This window comes from Cyprinodon tularosa, unplaced genomic scaffold (assembly GCF_016077235.1).
Source record: "Cyprinodon tularosa strain WSP-4 unplaced genomic scaffold, ASM1607723v1 ctg404, whole genome shotgun sequence".
NCBI lineage: Eukaryota > Metazoa > Chordata > Actinopteri > Cyprinodontiformes > Cyprinodontidae > Cyprinodon > Cyprinodon tularosa.
The window spans coordinates 197,923-215,841 of NW_024039124.1; the positions used below are offsets into that span (position 1 = coordinate 197,923).

Genomic DNA, 17,919 nt, shown 5'->3' on the forward strand with positions numbered 1-17,919 from the left:
TTCACTTAGAAAAGATTTCGAAGTTCTGGAATATTGCTTTATAACCTAAACCTAAATCTGCTAAAACTATTAACTACCAGACTGCATTCTGAAAGGTATTAGTTGCACCCTATTATTTTTAGATTTATCAGGGTAAAGTGGGTTTACAGACACACTATGTTTTCCTACTTAACTAAACTACAGTATGTTCTTTTAACTCACCACGCATTCTCCACGCACGCAGATACTGTAGGCATCTTTGTATGAGCATCGTGTCCCATCATGCACCAGCTGCTTCATGTATGCCACGTCTGAGGTCTCCTTCGACTGACAGTACAGGTGGCATCTTTTATTAGCTAGGAGGACAGAGCATTGGATTAAAATATAAGTTAAAAATATCTGCTGGTGTTGCTGCAGCTGCTGTCATGTTTGATTCCCCCTACAGTATGCCCTCTGAATAAGGGCGACTGGTAAATATATTAAAAATTTTCAAAAGAGAAATTAACATTCTACAAAGCAGTGATAGAAAAGGTCTGCTTGAGAGTACAGAACAAACAACAGGGAGCTGGCAAAACACATGCTGATAAGGCAATTCGCTCTAAGTTTCACCCAGTCTTTTAACCAAACACACCATGCTGGGTTAAATACAATGTTGAGTATTTGTAAGATTAATCAGCTCAGAGTTGTGAACTGTAACACATTCTAGGCATGTTTTATTAAAGTACTTAAAGGAATAGTACACCCAAAACATGATTAGCCTTCATTTTCTACTCACCTCCATGCTGAACAACACTCTGGAGTACTTTTTTGATATCTCAAATGCATCTGGAGATCTGGGAGACTTCTTGCTGTCTGCTGACATTCAAATAATGGAGGTCTATGGCGCCCGAGACAGAAAGGTCCACAAAAGTCCACAAAAACTTGTCAATATTCCTCCATACTGCTCGTCCAATGTAATCCAAGTGTCCTGAGTGGGTAGCATCCAGAATTTACTCGAAACGAAGTCATTTAGAACGTTTTAGAGCCTAAACAGTAGTGTATAGGATTTCCTAATAGCGCCCCCATGCGCGCTCACGATTCTACGGAAGCCGGCAGACCAAACCAGCGCATTCAGCTCGGCAAAGAACTCATGCTCTTCCTCAACACTGAAGTCCTCAGACATTTTTCTTTCGTTGTTTCTTTCTTTGCACAGGTAAACAGCACATTTCTTCTTCTACGCTTGCATTATCGGCAGACCAGACGCTGAATGCGCACTTCCTTCCGGTTTGGTCTGCCGGCTTCCGTAGAATCGTGAGCGCGCATGGGGGCGCTATTAGGAAATCCTATACACTACTGTTTATGCTCTAAAAACATTCTAAATTACTTCGTTTCGAGTAAATTCTGGATGCTACCCACTCAGGACACTTGGATTACATTGGACGAGCAGTATGGAGGAATATTGACACGTTTTTGTGGACTTTTATGGACCTTTCTGTCTCGGGCGCCATGGACCTCCATTATTTGAATGTCAGCAGACAGCAAGAAGCCTCCCAGATCTCCAGATGCATTTGAGATATCAAAAAAGTACTCCAGAGTGTTGTTCAGCATGGAGGTGAGTAGAAAATGAAGGCTAATCATGTTTTGGGTGTACTATTCCTTTAACAGATTTTACACAAAAAAAAGTTGAAGAAGATTGAAGAAAATTGAATTTAGTGATTCCCAACCCAGGGGATCAGCGTCTCAGGGGGTTCACTACACAGAGCTAAAAGTGGGATTTTCTCACATATGTATTAGACACTGACATGTTTTACATATATACAAAATAATATCATACACTGAGTCCATTTAAAACTTCAATTGCATCACATATTAGTAATTTTATGGGATTAACTGCCTCTTCACACTGTGTTTAACATCAGAGGTGTCAAAAGTATTAATGTTTATTGCTCAAGTAGAAGAATAACTCTGTATAGAATAACTGTTTTAAAACTAAAACAATGCTTTGTTTGGCTACTGTATAAAACCTTGAAGTCAACGCTATTCCTGACATTTTGAATTAAAAAAACTTCCTGGATGGGAAGCAAAACATCTTCAAACATGGAAACAAAGTCCAGTGGATTGTTTTTCTTTTTTTTTTTTTTTGGAATGACTATAACCTGGATGACTGAGAACCTTCACCAGTATATTTTATGGATGATAACTTCCTTATACCTAATTTTCTTAGTTTTATAACTAAAGGTGCAGTGTCAAATTTCACTTTTTATCATCTTGAAAGTAGTGAACAGCAAGTTGCACAGCACAGTCAAACTACAAAGAAATTAATTGTCAGGATAATATATATATATATATATATATATATATATATATATATCCTCTTATAGAGTATGGTAAAGTGCAGGACACTTAAATGAGCTTGCATTCAGCAGTCTGCTATAAAAGGTGGAGGAGGGGCTGCTGTATTTTATTCTGTTTCATACGGACGTAGAAACTACTGTCCTTTGAACCTTCTTTGACCTGTTGTTTTAATGTAAAATGGTACAGCAGAGAACTTAAGCAGCTATGAAATCATTATCTCCTAAAGCCTTGATATGGCTTAAAGCAGTAATCAGCCCATGTATAGTCACTTATCAGATTTAGGGCCGGATCTATCAAAGGTTTGCGTGTATAAAAACGTGAGCTATTTCACTGCGCACGCTAAAAAATGTACAAACTGATCTATCAACAGCGTGCTAAAAGGATTTGGTCTTTAAAACGTGCTAAATAGCGCCTCTTTTCAGAAATAGCGTACTTTTTCTGCAATGAATATGCAATATGGGGCATTTACACGCAAAAGTGCGTCTTGTGGGAGGAGAACATATAAATATATTAATTTAACACTCGCAAAGTGATTTATTAAACCTGAAAGCAATTTTGCTAACGGTATCTGACTATATTTAACACGTTTCAAAAGAAGGTGCAAATGGTCTGTATGCGTAATTGCGCACACATGGCAGCGGTTATTGTCGCAAGAAGGATACATCGAAATGAAGCAAGGAGACGGAGAGAACGCATTTTTTCACTCCGTGTGAATATTTTTGGAATGAACGAGGAAACGATCATCAAAACATATCGTTTATCCAGCATTGCCATTTTGGAGCTGCAATTCCAGTGATTTGCTCCTCACAGAGCGTCAGCTGTACTTGTTCCTCAATGCTGGTCAGAGGCACCTCATCTACTGTGCCCCCTCCTCTTTTGTTAGCAGATGTTTTGTTATATGCCAGTTTTTCTTTGGTTCGCCTTCTAATATCCTGGTATCTTCTTTTAACTTCATCCACTGTTCGCAAGGTTTCACCAACAGCGTTTACTTTATTACAGATTTGTTCACATATAGCGTTCCTCTGTGTGACAGTCACACTTCTTTGCTGTAGCTCACTTAAATGTTTGTTGGCTTCATCCACCAATACCTCCATTTCCATGGGGTCGAATTTCCTTTTGCGCCTTCTGCTGTCCAAACTCGCCATGCCCCAAACCACAAAACGCGCAAAACCATCATTTAAATAGGATGTCTCCAACAGTTTTGCACCTGCCACCAGTTACGCAATCGCTCTTGTTAAATCACCCGCAAACCATGGTTCAGCCCCTCGCGCAGAATTCCAGTTTGCGAGCGCAAATTACTGCACGCAAAATTGGATCTTGATAAATCCGGCCCTTAGAGTATTATTTGGGAAATGAAATAACTGAGTAGAAAATTAAACCCAATGTTTCTTTTAGAGAAATGCTGTACACTGAAGAAATGCAAACTTGTGATGAATTCATCAGTTTTCAAGCTGAGTGAAAATAAAATGTCAAGCAGAATGATAAAAAAATTGAATCATCAAAGGAAAAGCTGATGTGAACAGACTGACTTATCTGGGTTGATCTATATTCAGAATTACAAGCACATTGAAGGATTCATCTGGTTTTGACTAACAAGCTCCTACAAGCTGCTACCTGCTGAGCTCTGATCCCTGAAACAGCAACGTGAATGTTACCTACAACATGACCAGGACACAAAACATTAAAAAACCCTAAACTTTAATGTTCAAAAATTTTAAGAGAAAAAAATAACAAATAAATGCAGTTGTGGTAAAAAAAAAAAACCCCAAAAAACTCTCATGCCATGGGGTGAAAAATTTAAGCTGAAAACCAATCAACTTCCCTTCATCGAATCACAAACACTGCTTCATTCAGTAAATTTTTTATTTTTGCATGCTCAACTATAAACTAAACAGACACATTTATAAATACATTTTAATAGGCATTTCGAATAGTTTAATTTCTTAGGAAATTTGATCTATAAATAATTGTAGATCTGGGGTCTAAAAAGACACAAGTTTGTTCCAATCAGAAATAAAAGCAAGTCTATTTTATATTAATATAACAATAGTTTATATAATATTTTTATAGATTATTTGTGTGTAATCGGCAAGAACTGCAAATGCAGGATCATTCTTGCTTCATTCAGCCAGGTTTAACAAAAGGCGTTTGTAGTTATAGCTAAAATTATTTCAAATTAAAAGGAAACAAAAAAGTCAATAAACATTACCTTAAGGTTGCATTTTAATAAAATATATTTTTGTGTTCTTTTTAAAGTCTTTATCACCAGGAGGAATTCCACATATCTTTTGTTTATACGTGTGTATCCTTATGACCTACCTGAGCCGATCTAGGCCATTTTTGAGCTGTGGTTGAGGGTCACAATCATTCCAATGGCTGGAAATAGCCTCTGGGCCACCAAAGGACACCCATGCACTAAGCCTTTACATTTGTTTAAGTAAACCTAAAACTATTTTACAAGAAAAATCCCTTGCATCTTTCTCAGTTTCCTCCAATGTGAGATTATATCTTCTGCATAACATAGTACATTCTCTGTCTTGCAGGGAAACTGTTAATTTTCAGTTAAAAAATAGGCAGATTTATAAAGTTAGTGCTGTTTTTCTGAAAAAGGTTTGATCTCCTAAGAGTTGATAGTAGCTGTGATGCAATAGAAAAGCAAATAAAAGTAACCTGCTGCAACTCTGAGGCATGTCAAGAGACACATGATTTCAAGTTTCTTCTGTAGTCTCAATCTTCAAAAAAAAAAGAAAAAGGTTGGTTTTCTTTTTCCTATGAGGCCTTACACGTGAGAAGGATGTTCAACACATTCTTACATGATGTAGAGCAGCAGAGCTGGGCAGCTCTGTACTCATCACATGGTAAATCATGCTTTTCTGAATAATTTTAACTTTGGTATAGTTCTAAAGGATACCTCAGCCCATGCAGTCAGAAGAAATTTTGCAGATACAGTGTGTCGTTGTGGACTGATCACTAAGAACTCATAGGTTAAGGGTCTCTATCGTTTACTTGGGGAAAACTAGGTTTTCTTGGCCAAGAAGAATTTTTTTTTTTTTTGAACTCTTACCTTCATACTCTAAATTGTTTTGACAAAAACTTTTATCCAAACTGTAAAGAAATAGAACATATTCTTTAAGAAAACAGAACACTTGAGTAATTTTATGTATCAAACCATTAATCCCTGTCATTTTCAATAAGACTCTCCAACAACACCAATACAAAATTACAGTCTCAAAGGTGCTGGTCATCTAAAAAATGCAAAATTTTCTTTCCACCTCATTTATTCCAAAGCCTGCTATTTCATCTGCTGCTCTTTATTTATCTGAGGTTTAATTTCATAATGTGTAAAAATGTGAAAAGACCTTTGCATTAGTAATAAACTCTTTTCTTTTATATGACTTGATCCTCATGTGAAACAAGGATGATAGGGTCCCTTGATGAGTTGCCCAGCAACCAGTGAGGTTGGGCTTACATTAGTTCCTTACTTTGCTTTTTAGTCTTAAATGTTCATTTTATAGCTTTTGGCTACTTTCACAATGTTTCAGTCCATCCACTTTATAGGGTCTCTTTTTATTTTCTTTGCCAGAGTGGAAACTACAGTTAGTGACATGAGATGAGACTCTTTGAGGTGGCTCTTCTGTTTATTTGGGAGTTCACCATGATCCTCCCCTAATGTTTATTTTTGTTCTTAAATAAACATTATTAAAAAACAATGTCTGATTGTTTTTTTAGATTTTTTTTCCAGACAGCATATATTTCCACAAATCCAAACATTCTGATGTTGCTGACAAAGGGAAACAAAAATAAAACATAAAACCTCCAGATCCAAGAAATAATTTTTTATGTTGCAGAAAATCCTCTTAAAAGTATAACTAAAATAAGTCTACAGGATCATATTCTAGTCATGTATTGTTTCTTTTTAACTGCATTTCATGATCATTCATTCAATATTGTGAGCAGCTAATGCTCACAATAGCAGACTTGAATAACAGACTCCAAATAAGTCGTATATTGTTCTCTATTGCGCTTTCTGAAAATAAAGACATTCATTAATTACTTTTTTGGTTTAGTTGAATAAATTATGTTCTAAAACTACCATCAATGTGTGTAGCTTCCTTCTGTTTTAGTATTTGAACCATGCTGTACATTGTGTTCAAATGTTATCCCCTCCAGCAATCATTTCCCCAGTACTGATGCCTCCTGTTTTTATCTGCTCCTTTCTGGATTCTCATTCTCGTTTCTTCTCAATTTACCTTCATGCTCGTTGGTATTTTCTTTCCTACCTGCCTTTTTCTTGTACAGAAGTGTGAGAAACAAGTTTTTTTTTTTTTTTTTACATACGCCAACACACAGACATGGAGGATTCTGAATTAATTTATGACGATCAAAACTCAATATCTTAATATTAATTGTCAAATTAGATGAATCCAAAGGCTGAACTTTGAAGCCTGGTCCGAACAGCTTATCCGAAGAGCTTATGGTGAAGACATTAAGACAGGAATAGGCTGCTGAACAAGAAATAAAACCAGCAGCCTCTGCAGTGAAGCGAAAAATCACTTGGACAAGAGCCACACAAAATGCAAAACATGTAAAACTAAAATTATATAATTTACACCCATCAACCAGATAACCATTTAGAAAGAGATTATAAAGCTTCCCAATAAGTCTGTCCTGGCAAAGCTGATTACAAAGTTCAGAGCAACTTTACTGCACGGCGGTTTGCATGTCTTGTGCTGCAAACAACAGTGGTGCTAATGTGGATGAGCCGAGGAACTGCAGAATAACATCTGGTCAATCAGTCTTCCTTCTGCATGTATTATTTTCATGACAAAGAGATCATTATAATGAGGTTTACCCTTTTGTTTAATGTCATTCATTTTCATTCATTAAAAAGATGCCTAATTCCAAATTTGTATAAAAATTGTTTCTTCACAGTCTTTGATGTTTTAATACATAAGGTTGGATTTCTGTTCTTTTATGTTCACTATTTGTTCCTGGTAGCGGATAAAAAAATAACAGCTGTACCACCTTAAAAAAAAAAAACAACAACCCACCTTTATTAGACGATAAAGTCCTAAATCTGTGCTGCATTAACACTCATTTCTGTCAATATTTTTCTTTTTATTCAGACCTGTTTTTTTTTTTTTAAGACTAGCTGTCTAAAATGAACTATTTCAGATGTTTAACCGGAGCAAAACAGTTGTGATACCTCTTAGAGATACAGTAGTATTTCATCTGGAAATCTGAAAATAAAATAACAAAAAAACAAACCTTTAAAAAAAACATAAATTAATTATCTTAATAGATAATTCATAGGGCATACCTCATCAATGCAGACCTGCAGCTCACTTCCTTAGATAATTTCTTTTTAATACTTTGGCAACTGCAGCCTGCTATAAAGTAAACTGGATTAGGACCTGCTAAATGTGGTGCATCTAGTCAGTTTGCACTTCTCACTTCATCCTTTTGGCACTGAAATGGACATTGAAGGCATTTTAGAAAAAAATTAAATAAAAACAACTGTCTAGAATAAAAGAGGTCTTAGAACATCAACTTTCTAAATGCTACATGAATAAAATGACTGGATAAAGAGAAGATATTGATATCTAAATTTGTATAATGAAATTAAAAACGGCTTATAGCAGCACTTGGACTGAAATTAGAGCTTGTAAATTCTGACTCTTGCTCTGCTGTGTAAAGCTATGGCTTAAGGTTGCTATGGCAGCATCAGTATGTTTTTTTTGTTGACTAAGAAGTTTCTTTGAAATACCAAACATAAACTTAAACTCTTACTATTTAGATGATTTGAACTTGCACACAAAAAGTGTGCAGGTTTGAAATAAACTTAAAAAAAAACAAAAAAAAACTAAACATTGGTCAAACCGAATATTAACTACCACTGTGGCCTAATTTATATAGCACAGATGTATACATATGTGTGTAGAATTTCAGATAGGGTCTCATGTAAGTCTGGTCTGTCTGCAGTAGTTGATTTGGAAAATTGTGTTGTGCGAGTAATTTTCCAGGTAATTAATTGCTATCAGTATAGATTGACCCTTAAAGGAATAGTACACCCAAAACATGATTAGCCTTCATTTTCTACTCACCCCCATGCTGAACAACACTCTGGAGTACTTTTATGATATCTCAAAGGCATCTGGAGATCTGGGAGGCTTCTTGCTTTCTGCTGACATTCAAATAATGGAGGTCCATAGCGCCCGAGGCAGAAAGGTATATAAAAGTCCACAAAAAACGTGTCAATATTCCTCCATACTGCTCGTCCAATGTATCCAAGTGTCCTGAGTGGGTAGCGTCCATAATTTACTCAAAACGAAGTCACTTAGAATGTTTTTAGAGCATAAACAGTAGTGTATAGGATTTCCTAAAAGCTCGTTCACGAGTCTACGGAAACCGCGGCAGACCAAACCAGATGAAAGCGCGCATTCAGCTCGGCAAAGAACTCATGCTCTTCCTCAACACTGAAGTCCTCAGACATTTTTCTTTCATTGTTTCTTTCTTTGCACAGGTAAACAGCACATTTCTTCTTCTACGCTTGCATTATCGGCAGAGCAGACGCTGAATGCGCACTTTCATCTGGTTTGGTCTGCCGCGGTTTCTGTAGACTCGTGAACGCCTTTAGGAAATCCTATACACTACTGTTTATGCTCTAAAAACATTCTAAATGACTTCGTTTCGAGTAAGTTATGGATGCTACCCACTCAGGACACTTGGAATACATCGGACGAGCAGTATGGAGGAATATTGACACGTTTTTTGTGGACTTTTATGGACCTTTCTGCCTCGGGCGCTGGGCACCTCCATTATTTGAATGTCAGCAGACAGCAAGAAGTCTCCCAGATCTCCAGATGCATTTGAGATATCAAAAAAGTACTCCAGAGTGTTGTTCAGCATGGGGGTGAGTAGAAAATGAAGGCTAATCATGTTTTGGGTGTACTATTCCTTTAACTGGTTCCAGAGCCTATCAGTTTTCGGCCTCCCCTCAGTGCACATTGGTCCCCACCATGCCACCCCATGAACCTTGGAGCACCACTGTAGGTGTCTTATCTCCTACTAATCACTCTAGTCAGATAACCACACTTGCAGCTTTCTGTGAAACGGAGCAGGTGGCAGTTGAGGATAAAGTAAGATGAGCAGCTCTATGGCAGCCCAGTGTAAAGCCATCTGCATCAATAAAAAAACGCCTGTTGTAGCAACACTACCCACAGCTAATTATACTTTTTTTTTAAATCATTTTTATTTTTGATGTTTATGACATGGTGGAGCCAGCAAAAAAGGCAAAGAAAATCTTTGTTTAATAAGCAAAGGAAGAAAAAAAGAGAATTGGACCGGGACAAAGTTAAACCTAGAGTGGATTTGGGGAAGGTGTTTGCTCTGTAGAAATATTGAAACAAAAACAAGGATGCAACACTGATGTAAACCTGGAACTGTTGTTGGACTTGCAGGTAGCATATCCTCTATCCTCTGTTGAGGTTTTATTGTGACTTTTAAGATATTGATTTTTAATATAACTTAAAAGACAAAGGCTAAATCACATTATGCAAATAAAAAATGGTTAACTTGAGAGGAAGACACTTGATTTATTATTGTTACTTACTGGTGTGTATGTTACTTTAATAAGTAACATACACACCAGTTTACCAAAGATATTTGGTCATAAAATAACAGTCTTCCAGGTGCTTAGAAAGTCACAGCATTGTAGCTGTGTGGCTTGGGGAGGGCAGTCGGTGTTAACAATAATCCTGTAGGGATTACACAGCAGCCACCCGGAAATTACTTAGTACTGCTTTAAATATCTAGAACTTAAAGCAAATTGATGTGCTGTTCTTTATGTTCAAAATGTGTAAAGTCAAAAAAAAAAAAAAAAAACTGCTTGCATGCTGGGGCCTCCCTATGCAGAGTTTGCTGTTCTCAATGAACATCTACTTTTTCCCCACAGATCAAATCAATGTTAGGGAACTGGAAAATTGTCCACTAATTGGAGTGAGTGCACGCTTCATTGCCCACTGTATCTCTTTGATGTTCTCACAATGAACGTGTTCTTGATCTTCTCCGCATCTCTATGAACAGAAAAAGTTGATGTAGAAAATGGACAAACAGCTTTTCTTTTTTTAAATGTCTTGATGCTAATATGCTGTCACTCCGTTTAATGTATTGCTGTGAGCTCTGTCTGAGTACAGAATTAAATAAACTCCAACCCATTTAAGTGGAAGGAAAAATGATAGAAATTAGGTACATTGTGGAGTTATATCAAGTTATTTCAATGCTATAATGTGTTTTTAAGGTTTCTGATTTGGATGATGGTTTCAAATATGATTAGTTTTTAAGTTACGCCTTGTGTTTTTCGCACATACCTGATGATCTTTTGCTGACAGGTAAATGTCCTTCGCACAGTGCACCACTGCCTGCAAGTGGCCAATAGTCCTGCCATGTCACTCACTTTGACACACAGGATGGGTCAACTCAGTGGAAACATATTATCTGTTGTGTATAGATACACTATATTGCCAAAAGTATTTGCTCACCTGCCTTGACTCACATATGAGCTTAAGTGACATCCCGTTCCTAATCCATAGGGTTCAATATGACGTCGGTCCACCCTTTGCAGCTAGAACAGCTTCAACTCTTCTGGGAAGGCTGTCCACAAGGTTTAGGAGTGTGTTTATGGGAATTTTTGACCATTCTTCCAGAAGCGCATTTGTGAGGTCGCACACTGATGTTGGACGAGAAGGCCTGGCTCTCAGTCTCCGCTCTAATTCATCCCAAAGGTGTTCTATCGGGTTGAGGTCAGGACTCTGTGCAGGCCAGTCAAGTTCATCCACACCAGACTCTGTCATCCATGTCTTTATGGACCTTGCTTTGTGCACTGGTGCACAGTCATGTTGGAAGAGGAAGGGGCCAGCTCCAAACTGTTCCCACAAAGTTGGGAGCATGGAATTGTCCAAAATGTCTTGGGATGCTGAAGCATTCAGAGTTCCTTTCACTGGAAGTAAGGGGCCAAGCCCAGCTCCTGAAAAACAACCCCACACCATAATCCCCCCTCCACCAAACTTTACACTTGGCACAATGCAGTCAGACAAGTACCGTTCTCCTGGCAACCGCCAAACCCAGACCCGTCCATCAGATTGCCAGATGGAGAAGCGCGATTCGTCACTCCAGAGAACGCGTCTCCACTGCTCTAGAGTCCAGTGGCGGCGTGCTTTACACCACCGCATCCGACGCTTTGCATTGCACTTGGTGATGTATGGCTTGGATGCAGCTGCTCGACCATGGAAACCCATTCCATGAAGCTCTCTGCGCACTGTTCTTGAGCTAATCTGAAGGCCACATGAAGTTTGGAGGTCTGTAGTGATTGACTCTGCAGAAAGTTGGCGACCTCTTCGCACTATGCGCGTCAGCATCCGCTGACCCCGCTCCGTCAGTTTACGTGGCCTACCACTTCGTGGCTGAGTTGCTGTCGTTCCCAAACACTTCCATTTTCTTATAATACAGCTGACAGTTGACTGTGGAATATTTAGGAGCGAGGAAATTTCACGACTGGATTTGTTGCACAGGTGGCATCCTATCACAGTTCCACGCTGGAATTCACTGAGCTCCTGAGAGCGACCCATTCTTTCACAAATGTTTGTAAAAACAGTCTGCATGCCTAGGTGCTTGAATTTATACACCTGTGGCCATGGAAGTGATTGGAACACCTGATTCCAATAATTTGGATGGGTGAGCAAATACTTTTGGCAATATAGTGTATATAGTATCCCAAGCTGTTCAGAAAACATTTCTATATTGAAATGTTCATGATGTTTTTTTATTTCTTGCCACAATGATCCCAGAGAGCCAGGTTCCTGTCAATGGGGAAATAATGTTCTGCAATATCAGACATGTTGTAAAGTGTTTTATTTAACAGAGAGGCTGCACCTTCCTGCATGATAATCAAACACCGATATGCTATTTGGTAAATTTAGAGTCACAAAATTTAATAGCCGCAATTTTAGGTGGTAGAGTTTTGGTCTATCATTGTAAAAACTGCATTTATTATCTTTTTAAAAATAAAACTGAACTCTACATTCATATTCAGTCTCCCTCAGTGACTTCTTTGTAGTATGATCTGTCGTTGCAATCACATTCCCGATGGTTACGGTTTGGGTTTACCAGTTTCACTGATCTATTTTACCTACATTGTTTTACAATGCAGCTCTGTTAAATAATAAAGAGGGCTCCATAAGTAGCCATTTATAAATCCTGCAACAGCTTGACATTTCTGCAATGGCATGAATACACTTTCATCTAAACCAATTGTATTGTAGCTCTGTTTTTTAAGGTTGGCTGCGAGCTGCTTCCCGTTGTCCTACAACTGTCATGATGCCGTCACCATTTAAATTTCACTTTAGAGAGAGGGTTTTCAGGCTATCATTCTGTGTAACTGATTTTCCCAGCTTTTTCCCCATATTCGGATCATTACAGCTCCTCCAGAACTGCAAGGACTCCGGATTTATTCTCTAATGAATGCTTTTCTTTTCCAGGCTGTGGCTGGAATTTACTCTGTATCTATTTATATGTCAATGTAAATAAATAAGTCAAATTTATTTAGACCAAACTAGCCAATTAAGTCCTTTAAGCCCCCTGTGTGTTCAAAACAGATATAGCTTGCTTTGTGGCCTTTGCCTATTATTAATTAACTTATAGTAACACAACTTTTAGGAAAACCTCTGTTCTGTTGTTTCTATGCATCACTGTGAAAGGCTTTGCTCACTGCCTTGACAAAACGAACAGTTTAACCCGCATTTCTGCCATACTACATACCATGATGAATGAAACAAAGCTTTGCAAAATGCTCAAATCTTAAGCTACTGCAACCTCGAGACAGGTTACTGTTTTATAACCTGTTTTATAACCTGTCTCAAACGTTTTTACCCTTTATACAAACTACTGTAGATGTGTTTCCACCTTTGGACCAAGTTAACCAGGCCATGTAAAATGTAATTTCATCATGTTACATTTGGCTGCAGGAAAAGGGGGTAATGAACTAACATGGACCACAGATCAGTGATGGAAAGAGCTTTTAATGAATTTCAACAATCAGACAAAAATGTTATTGTTTTTATCATGTCAGTGAGTATTTGTGAAGTTAATTGGCACATAGAGAGGTCAAGAGAGAACCTTGATTCTAATGGGGCGGCAGCAGCAGAAACAGCTGGTTAGTCATGTAAGGTAAAGATTTTAATTTGCAGAACATTTTCCACAAATGTGTTTCCATCTCCTCTTCTGTGCATTAACCTCTTTAAAAAGGATTCAAAACCACCTCAAGCGAGTGTAAAAACTATTTTGCTAAATGTTGTAAGGTGATTCTAATTTTTCTGTGTCCATCAAACTGTTCCAATGATTTCTTCAAAATCTGCGTAAAAACATTGATGGAAACACATCTACATCTATAAACTTTCACCTACTTACAAAGAGCTTTTAGGAACAATACCCAAGATTCACTTCTTACTGCCCTCACCTGATTCACACGAGGCATGTGACCGAAAGCACTCTGACAAGGGAGCTAACGACCCATAAGAACCCCCTAACAACCATTAACTTCCCCATTGTGACCTCCTTGGCCCATCCAGTGGGAGGGATAAAAGCCACCATTTGTCCCCCCAATTCTTTTTTTAGACCTACAGTATATTAACCTCAAGTCTCCCCACCATTAGTATGAACTGAAGAAGCTTCTTAGGCCCCGTCCAGACGAAGTCAAAACGAACATGAAACGCAAATATTTTCCAGAACGTTTGTCGTAAAGACGGAGACGTAAATAAATGTGATCGTCCACACGAATGCATAAAAACGCTGCAAAATGTATGCCAGGCCTGTAAGTGGCGCTGTGGTGCCAAAGCAAAAATAGGCGACGAAATGTTGGGCATGCGCACTAATATTTATACATGGTTGCCCTGCAGGTCCATTTTCGTGGTTCAGTCAAATTCAGGTGCTGAACTATGTCGTCGATATTGCTCTGTTCTTTCTGGAGATATTCCAGAAGAAGAAGATTCTGTTGTAAGCCCGACAGCAGGGTGAGTAGCATTAGCAGCAACCATTCAACACAGTACGGCGCCATTGTTGTTGTGATACTGTGTCGCGCTTGCGTGTTTAGAGGCGACGCTATGACGCATGCGTGTAAGAAAAAAAATGCGGTTAGAGCTTAAAGATGGAAACACGAAAACAGCGTTTCAAAATCTTCCCACTGAAGGCTTAATAATAAAAAAAAATAAAAAAAAGATCGTTTACAGACCCCGAAACGCCAGCTTCGTATGGATGGGAGGCTGGTTTGGTGAAAAATTTGTGCGTTTAGGCCAGGGTTCGGCTTCGTGTGGACGGGGCCTTAGATGAGAGGTGAAATGTCTTCTAGAAAACTTCATGTCCAGTTGTGTAGACTGAACTTTGTTAAGCTTAACCGTGACCTGGATGACTAAGAATCTTCACAAATAACACATCACTGAATGGATCAGCACCTCAATACATAACAGATTTGTTGTCTGTGTATCAACCTCCCAGACAACTCAGGTCTTCTAGTTCAATCCTAGTCTGTACATCCAGAACTAGAACCAAACAGAAGACTGTAAAAGTGCTAAAAATCTGGGTTATTTTAAATTAAAGCTAAAAACCCATTTTTTAGAGCTGCCTTGGACTGTTAAAATTTTAGCTGGACTTTGATGTTCCAACAGTTTTGTTTGTTTTACTATCTTCTTTTATTGTGTTTTTATATTAAATTGCTTTTCCCCACTTTTATTTTCCATTTGATTGTTTGATTAATGTAAATCACTTTGAATTGTCTCTACATTCGGTTGTGTAATGATAAATGTAATTTTTCTCGCCTTGCTTTGACTCTATTTATAAATTTTGTGACTTCTGAAGGCAATTTGGTGCACTCAATTAATCAAGAAACAGAAAAGTAATTCAAAAACATACAACCCTTTTTTTAAGATATAATGCTGTTAACAAACGTTTTTACACTTGAATTGTCAAAAAGAAGATAATTTTAATCAAAGTCATTTAATCAAAGTTTACAGAAGTGATTTATGTTGGAAAGAACATGAGAAACGTCCCAAATTGCCAGATTACATCTCTACCAAATATGCATACTGTGATTATTTTAATGAAATAATGACTAATTTTAAACACTAATATGCAGCTTTCTTGTTGTTTGTTTTGTTTTTGTTATAACATTGATTGCATTTGCAAAATAATTTGCACCAAAAAGGAGTCGATTTAAAAAAATAAAATAAACACATTGATCACAAATATCCTAATGGTTTGCAGGTATTGCTTTGTTGGAACCAGCTTCAATAAAACTAATCCCAAATGAAAGTCTGTTAAATATCACAAAAGAACACAGCAGACAAAATTCAATGTATTACCTCATTTCAATCCCATCTCATATAGGAATAAAAGATAATTTGAAAGACAAGCTCAGACAAACTGACCTCTCAGCTTATAATAAGGTTCCAACGTGTCAGGAGCTATATAGAACATAATCACAGGTTTATCAAATTCTTCTTCCAAACATGCAGATTTAAAGCAGAGACATCATGAAATTCTGTCATGCTTAACCTTTAAAACATTGAATGCCAATAAATTTCAATAAGATTTCAATATGCAAACTTATGATTTGCATAGAAAATTGCTGTTAAGAATTTAAGGTCAAAACATAATAACCCACCGGTATTACAAATTAAAAGCAACAATAGATTTCCCAAATTTGGTTTTACTCACAAACAAAGCAAGGTCTATCTTAACTCTTATAAAATTCATCAGATTATTTGAATTCCTCCTTTTGTTCAATCAAAATCATAATAAGAATATCTAAGCCAAAGGCCTTCCACTTTTTCAAACTCTGTCCTTCCCTCAGGATAGACTGCATTCCTTTTTTTTTTTTTAAAGAAGACCTGCTCCCCTACTCCAGACCATTTCAGATGTAATAAGTTGGAAAGAGCTCCATAAAGTGAAGTCTGATAAAAAGCCAATTGTCTGCTCTGAAACAGACAATTATATATTATGTGATCCTTTGCAGCGGCACAAAAGTGATCCATCATCTTGAGGTAAAGGGTAAATTCTGCAGCTGGCTTTCAATTCTACAAAACAGAGCAAGTACTGAAAATCAAAATAAGCTGTAGAGAAAAAAAATCAAAGACAAATTCTGTGAGTTTCCTTTTAGAATACACCGTCTTGCCTTGATAAAGGATTTAAACCAATTAAGGCACTAAAAAACCTTAAGAAAGTCTTTCCCACTGGGATTTTGTGCATCAGGCCAACACTATAGTGCATCATTGTTCAGTGGGGAGAAATAGGATATGTTACAGTCTAAATCTTTTGCAAATTAAGTGAAAAACATAAGTGTAAGTATCCAGTCCCCCCTTTCAAACATCAGCAAAACACTAAGCTTTTGTATCTTAACCTAAATAGCTGGTTTGAAAGTTTGCAGCGGTGGCATAGAGAATATTAGAGAACAATTATCTCCAACTCCTGTCCTCAAGGGGAGATGCCCTGTAGGTTTTAGGTGCCCTGTAGGTTTTATTTCTGTCCTTGCTGCAACAAAGCTGATTCAAATAGATAAATTACTCACCTGGAATGTCAGCTAGCTCTATAGCAGCTGGTTACAAAAACATTAATTTGATTCAGGTGTTTTGAATCAGGGCAACATATAAAACATGCAGGACAGCAGCCCTTGAGGACCTACTTTGGACACTACTAATCTAAACTGACAGGCCTTCTAGGGAGAGCAATAACCTGAGCAAAAAAAGCCACAAAAAAACCCATTGGAGCTTAAAATGATAGTCTGAAAAGTGTGGTGTGTGTTTGTTCTTCAAAACTAAACTTGCAAGACTACATATGAAAAGTTATGTCTGGTGAAAAACGAATTGATTTTATGCACACCACTAACATGAAGGTTGCAGCATAATGCTCTGAGGATAGATTTCCTTCAAAGACTTCGAATCAGCTCATCTGTGCAAGTGTTTATAAACTGATGATGCTGGACGGTATTAAGGCTGATCTATTTTGTAAAAATAAAAAGGAAAAAAAAAACAGCCTATTGGATTTGTTTTATAATGTGACTGAAAGCACAAATGTTTAATGGCTTTAACACTTTTTGTAAGGCACTGTGTTATCCCACAGGCTTTATAACCGAACCTAATGATTTTCATTTTTCTGAGAAAAGCATTCCAGCAACACAATCTGTTGACACTTCCCCAGCTTACCGTCGGGATGCTCATAAGGGAGCCAGTGGTGTTTGGTATTTTGGAATTCAAAGTTGGAGTTGCGAAGCTGGCATTGTTGGGCTCGGAAATCTTCAAAGTGCTTCGGGCACTCGTTTATGTTGCACAGCTGGTAATCGTAGTTGACTCCAGGACAGTCCTGGCCGCCGTTTGAGGGTCTGCAGAAGGGAGATGGAAGAACATCAGAGGCTCAGAAGGAAAACAAGTTCTTACTTGAAACCAAAGGAATACAAAATGCTGTGCACCACTTTGTTGTTTTTGCTGTTTTTCTATGTTCAGCTAGGACTTAAATGGCCACCAAGGAAGATATGCTAAAAACTGAATGTCATCATCTCTCTAT

The 17,919-nt window shown here is 37.7% G+C and overlaps 1 protein-coding gene across 5 annotated transcripts in view; it reads right to left on the reverse strand.

The window, feature by feature from the left end:
• adamts3 (ADAM metallopeptidase with thrombospondin type 1 motif, 3) overlaps positions 1–17,919 on the reverse strand; it is a 284,275-nt gene that overhangs the window by 71,916 nt on the left and 194,440 nt on the right. For all 5 annotated transcript variants that reach the window (XM_038298273.1, XM_038298274.1, XM_038298272.1 and 2 more), the window contains exons 13-14: positions 17,562–17,737; positions 202–335 (exon numbers count right to left, since the gene is read on the reverse strand). In XM_038298273.1, coding sequence (XP_038154201.1) covers positions 202–335; positions 17,562–17,737 — 310 coding nt within the window. The remainder of the gene's footprint in view (positions 1–201; positions 336–17,561; positions 17,738–17,919) is intronic.